This window comes from Ornithorhynchus anatinus, chromosome 2 (genome assembly GCF_004115215.2).
Source record: "Ornithorhynchus anatinus isolate Pmale09 chromosome 2, mOrnAna1.pri.v4, whole genome shotgun sequence".
Lineage (NCBI taxonomy): Eukaryota > Metazoa > Chordata > Mammalia > Monotremata > Ornithorhynchidae > Ornithorhynchus > Ornithorhynchus anatinus.
In genome coordinates this window covers 136,065,238-136,071,237 of record NC_041729.1, presented here as the reverse complement: position 1 = coordinate 136,071,237, position 6,000 = coordinate 136,065,238, and the positions used below count along the sequence as shown (strand labels likewise).

The 6,000-nt window shown below is 49.6% G+C and overlaps 1 protein-coding gene across 1 annotated transcript in view; it reads right to left on the bottom strand.

The window, feature by feature from the left end:
• Positions 1-1,656: 1,656 nt before the first annotated feature.
• SH3RF3 (SH3 domain containing ring finger 3) overlaps positions 1,657-6,000 on the bottom strand; it is a 122,422-nt gene continuing 118,078 nt past the window's right edge. Inside the window, exon 10 of the mRNA XM_039911207.1 lies at positions 1,657-4,761. Within this exon, the coding sequence (XP_039767141.1) occupies positions 4,601-4,761 (161 nt within the window). The 3' untranslated portion in view covers positions 1,657-4,600. The remainder of the gene's footprint in view (positions 4,762-6,000) is intronic.

Genomic DNA, 6,000 nt, shown 5'->3' with positions numbered 1-6,000 from the left:
GGAAACTGAGGCACAGAGCAATGATGTGGCTTGCCCAAGGTCACACATCAGGGAAGTGGTGGAGTTGGGATTAGAACACCGGTCCTCTTACTTCAAGGCCCGAGCTCTTTCCACTAGGCCCTCACTGCTACTCCAAGAGTAAATTCCCGATTCAAAATCAGGCAAGAAGCGGCTTGGCCTAGTGGATAGATCTCGGGCCTGGGAGTCAGAGAGACCTGGGTTCTAATCCCGGCTCCGCCACTTGTCCGCTGTGTGACCTTGGGCAAGTCGCTTAACTTCTCCATGCCTCAGTTCCCTTTTCTGTAAAATGGGGATTAAGACTGAGAGCCTTATGAGGGATAGGGACCGTGTCCAAGTACTTGGCACATAGCAAGCGCTTAATAAATGCCATCATTATTATTAACTTGTACCTACCCCAGTGCTTAGTAGCTCGGTGTGGTCAGGGAAATGTGTCTGTAATAGTGTTGTTTTGTGTGTCCCTGAAGCGCTTAGTACAGTGCTCCACACATAGTAAGTGCTCAATAAATAAGATTGATTGATTGACTGATTGGTACAGTGCCTAGCACATAGTAAGTGCTTAATAAATACCATAAAAAGGCCAAAACAAACAAACAAACAAAGAAAAACACCTCAATTAAGCAGTCCTTGGAATCACTTAATGGGAAAACGATTCAGCGTTGGAACTTCTTTCCGGCGCATTAAAATATAATGATAACAACAGCAACAACAAAGATAAGAATAGTATCTGTTAATCCCTTACCATGTGGCAGGCACTGTACTAAACTCTACCTGATTTCACGGGCTTAAGGGACAGCGTGGCCTGGTCTGGTCTTAACCCAGCTCCCTGCCTTAACTTTCCCTGCCAAGGAGAGACGTCCACTCGATTTGAAATTGCTTCAACGTTTATTTCATTTAAAGACTCAAAAACACAGTCATCGCAGTTCATTTGCAACCATCAGCGTCAAGAGTTCTCGAATCACGTGTCGACATTCGTAGACAAAGAAAACGTACTCTGTGCTGCGCAAAGTAGGAGGGAGTTGTTCTAGGTCAGTTGGCTGAGACCTCTGAGAGTCCAGCACTCTGGCATTTTCAGAATCGGACCTCGGGAGGAACGCTGCTGCTTCTGCAAAGATAGGGAATCGACTCTTTCTCGGCCTCTGTCTCTCCCCCCGCCCCGTCTCTGTCTCTCTCTGTGGCTCTTTCCTTCGTGTTCAGGTTCTGCGTGGGTCCCAGGCCTTAGGACTCTATCGCCGGCACCCGCCGATCCAAAAATCAGCCCTCCAATGGAGTCGGCTGAGACAAAGAAATTACTCTAACCACCAAACGCACAATGCACCTGGATCGGAAACATCGGCCACGGACAAGAAATGTTTTCAATGTTTGAGACGTGAAAAAAAATATATGCGAATTTTAGGACAGGATGACCAAAGGGTCATGTTTGTGCTCATTCTCACCAGAGATTTCAATTCTGCTCCACTAGATTGTAAAGTCCTTGAGATCAGGGATCATGCCTACCAACTCTATTATATTGTACTTTTCCTCTAGACCATAAAAACTCCTCTTGGGCAGGGAACACGTCTACCAACTCTGTTGTATTGCATCCTCCCAATCATGTGCTCTGCACCCGGTAAGCACTCAGTAAATACCACTGATGGATGATTGATTGATTGATTTCCCAAGGGGTTAACACAGTGCTCTGTACACAGCGCTCAATCAATACCACGGATTGACTCCTGATATCGCGGTGAACAACCCTCAAACCCCTGGCTTCCGGGCCACGCATGCTGTTTTGGTCCCTGGGTTCGTTCTTTCATTCATTTGTATTTATTGAGCACTTAACTGCGTACAGAGCACTGTACTGAGCACCTCCGATGGAGCCACACAGCGGATCGTGTGTCTCCTGGTGACCTCTGCTCAGGCTTTGGACGACTCTGGCCCGCGGTCACCAAGATGGTTTACTGTTATCGTTTCTTCTGGACCGGAACAGTAAAGGGTAGAAGACAACTCTCCAGCCAAACACCTGTCACTTGGTAGAAACCTCATTTGTGCCCATCCGGGCTTGGTGAAGCCAACTGACTGTCACTTAGGGGATGGGTCACCCTGCCCTTCTTCCTTCCTCCTCCTCCTCTTCTCCCTCCTCTCTGTTATCCTTTTTGCTCATTTCACCCCCGCACTCGGAGGTGGGGCGAGTAGGGAATGTTAAACTTTATACGAGTCCCTTCTGCTGCCTCTGAGCTGCTCTGGGAAAAGGTTGTTTTTTTTTGTTTTTTGGTAGGATTTGGGGGTAAGGAGAAAGGCTGAAGCTACTGGGCCAAATGAGGATTTGGGATATATGGACATTTCAACTACTCAAGCTTTCTTTGGCCCGGACAGCTTATTAAAGCACACATATGTGTACTGGCTATTTACCAACACCCACACCCACACACATGAATCAACACACCAGCCTCCACCCACCTGGCTCTTTTGACCTTTTCCCACTTTTAATGGACTGATTCTTCATTGACGATGTCGGATTTACTGGCTGCGATTAACTGACAGGCCGGCTGATCTGAAAAGTTTACAGAACCGCATCTCTTCAATCTGTTCTCAACTTCCAAGCGGGCTGCTCTGTAGAGGAACAGACTCCCTTTGGCCTCAGTTATAATGAGGCAGCCACAAATAGCCTCCGTAACATCCCAAAATAAGTTGGAAAATCACAGCTTTCATATTCAGATGGACCGCCCTGGGTGGGGGGACTGGATTTCTGGAATCCGTCTGTCTCAGGCAGGACACCGGAGCCAAGGAGCTCCATGTTGCCAAGGACAAATTTATTCTGTACGATTAGAGCCGAATGTAAGCAGCCACTCTTTAAGGTCCCGTGCCCACCCGTGGCTTGGGTGGAAGAAAAACCCTTCCGTATTATTGGCCCCCTTCTTTCTAATGAGATCATCACCCCTTCCCCTTCTGCTTCTAGCCAGTCACCGTGAGCCGCAGAGAAACAGTACTCTCCCAAGCGTTCAGTACAGTGCTCTGCACACAGTAAGCACTCGATAAACACCACTGATGCTACGTCATGATTAATACACTTCTCTTTATGCTTTTCGATTCGGGCCTCACCGAATCAAAGCATCTCTCCTCTTCCCCGACTTTCCCCGGACAGATCCGCTATGAGGTTTTTCCCTGCTGTGACCTCAGTGAAGAATCAAATCTCCTCGTTTACGTTTATCGCCGCCGGGTAAATGGAAGTTTACACCGGTTGATGTAGGGTGGTTTTTTTTGTTGTTTTAAACCTTAACGGGATTATAAATCTGAACGATGGTGAGAATCGTACATGTCCACAGCGAGAAATCACATTTTGATGCTGCTAATTACAGCCACTGAAACTTTCTCTCTGACTTGATGAGAAGAGGAAAATTCCAGCCATTCTGGACTAGCTGTAACCTGCAGTAGTCTTTTTACTGCCATGAAAAAGTCAATTAAAGTTGTCTCTTTTGGAAATGCTCCCGATTCCTGAATAATTGTCACTGTCTAGACACAGTACTGGGGTTTTAAGATGGGCTTAAACATTTTGGCTTTTTTCCAAACCTCTCTTCCCGCTACGCCCAGATTTCTCTCTTTCGCTCAATGAGGCATTACTAACGGTTTTGACCTTGAGGACGTGGACGTGTTGGCTGATTCTGAAATTCATATGGAAAATATAAAAACATCTGCACGTTTGATGTTCCTAGTTAAAAAAAAAAAAAAGCACCAGATGTATGAAAAATAGGAAACGTACGGCCTATTAGAAATATAGAAAGTCGAATGGCATTCACGGTACAAAGGCATGTCTTAAAAAAAAAGCAGCGGGAAGAGAAATTGAGGGGCAGAAACCAAAAATTGCACCGTATCACACTGGCAGGTGTCATGCCTCAGAGGACCGGGGTCATCGGTCGAGGCCAAAGTCACACGGTGCAGTCCCGGTCTGCCGGAGCGGTCTGGCGGATTACCACCCGCACGGCCTGCGGGGATAAAGACGGCAGCCCCGCTCCGGCTGATGGAATCGGGCGGCAGACGGTTGAGGTATTTCGAAAAAGGTGACCCTACCAATTTGGATTTTCCTCCTCCCTTCTCCCCGCCACCCAGCCGGTCCCAAAGGACAACACCTGGCATGAGCGCGCGCGTGAATCTCCCCCTCTTCCCCGAACACAGACATGAATGTCCCTCAGCTCCACCGACAAGCTCCCTCGCCCCCTTCCCACAAGCCCCCCGTCCATCTTGCGCAGGCGGGAGACGCGCTCTCCGCGGCTCGGGTGAAAAACTCAGGCCGAGGCGCCAGTCTTCTCGTCCTTCCGTCGGCCGACGATACCTCCTCTCGCGTCGACGGCGTTCCGAAAGTGCATCTCCTCAGTTAAGTGATTCCCGGAGGAAGGCACTACTCCGATGGACCCCCCGATCTGTTGGCAGCCCCAAGTCCAGAGATTCAACGGCAGAGCTCGGTGTCCTGGAGCCGAAGGGCCCGCGGCCGGGGGGTGGCGTTGGTCTTCGGAGGCCGCGGCGCGATGCCCTTCCGTGCCGGCATTTCTTCCGGACGGCCGCCCGGGGTGGAGGGGCTTGAGCTCTGGGGGAGAAAGCCGGCCCCTCAGAGCTCTCGACAAAGCTGCCGGGAAAGGCCTGTCCTGCCATTGCGCTGCAACGTCCCTTGAACCAACCACCTCTCGCTTTTGTGCACAAACACGATGTCGCCCTTTGAGTTCGATCTCGGCTTCGCTCTGAGGAGGATAGAGACCACCCACGCGATACCTAAGGGAGTTGGGGAGGAGGGAGGAGACGCAGCAGAATAGGCAGCTTGACACAGCAATCAAAAATCACTGAAACAGGTCTCGGCGTCATCCGGTCGGAAAAGAACAACCCCTGGGATCGTGAACTAACCTCATGCCCCCCCTTCCATCGCTCTTACAACTCTGGAGCTCTCTCTCATTGTCTACCAAACAACGACCTTCCTTTTCTTTGGATTGGCTCTGCCCTGCTCCACTTTTAGTCCAAGGAGCCTTCTGAGATAGCCCGCCTGAATCCATCAACCCATCCATCCATTTTTTTTGAAACGGTATTTAATAATAATAATAATAACAAAGGTGGTATTTGTTAAGCGCTACTATGTGCAGATCACTGCTCTAAGCCCTGAAGAGGTAATCAGGTTGTCCCACGTGAGCGTGGCTCAGTGGAAAGAGCCCGGCTTGGGAGTCAGAGGCCATGGGTTTGAATCCTGTCTCTGCCACTTGTCAGCTGTGTGATGCCTCAGTTACCTCATCTGGGGATTAACTGTGAGCCTCACGAGGGACAACCTGATTAGCCTGTATCTACCCCAGCGCTTAGAACAGTGCTCTGCACATAGTAAGCGCTTAACAAATACCAACATTATTATTAATCCCCATTTTACAGATGAGGTAACTGAGGCACAGAGAAGTTGAGTGACTTGCCCACAGTCACACAGCTCTTACTATGGGCCAGGCACTGTACTAAGCACTGGGGTGGATACAAGCAAATCAGGTTGGATATAGCCCCCCGTCGCACACGGGGCTCACCATCTTAATCTCCATTTCACAGACGAGGTAACTGAGGCACAGAGAATTGAAGTGACTTGCCCAAGGTCACACAGCAGACAGGCGGCAGAGTCGGGATCAGAAGCAGGGAAGCAACTTGGCGTAGTGGATAGAGCACGGGCCTGGGAGTCAGAAGGGCATGGATTCTAATCCCGGCTCCTCCACTTGTCTTCTGTGTGACCTTGGGTAGGTCACTTCACTTCTCTGGGCTTCAGTTGCCTCATTTGTAAAATGGGGACTGAGACTGTGAGCTCTACGTGGGACAGGGACTTGTATCCACCCCAGTGCTTAGTATACTGTCTGGCCCATAGTAAGCGCTTAACAGATACCATTAAGAAAACCAAAAACCCAGGTCCTTCTGACTCCCAGACCCCGTGCTTTATCCACCAGGCCACGATGCTTCCAGTTACGACCTTCTGTATCTTGGATCCTTCTCAAA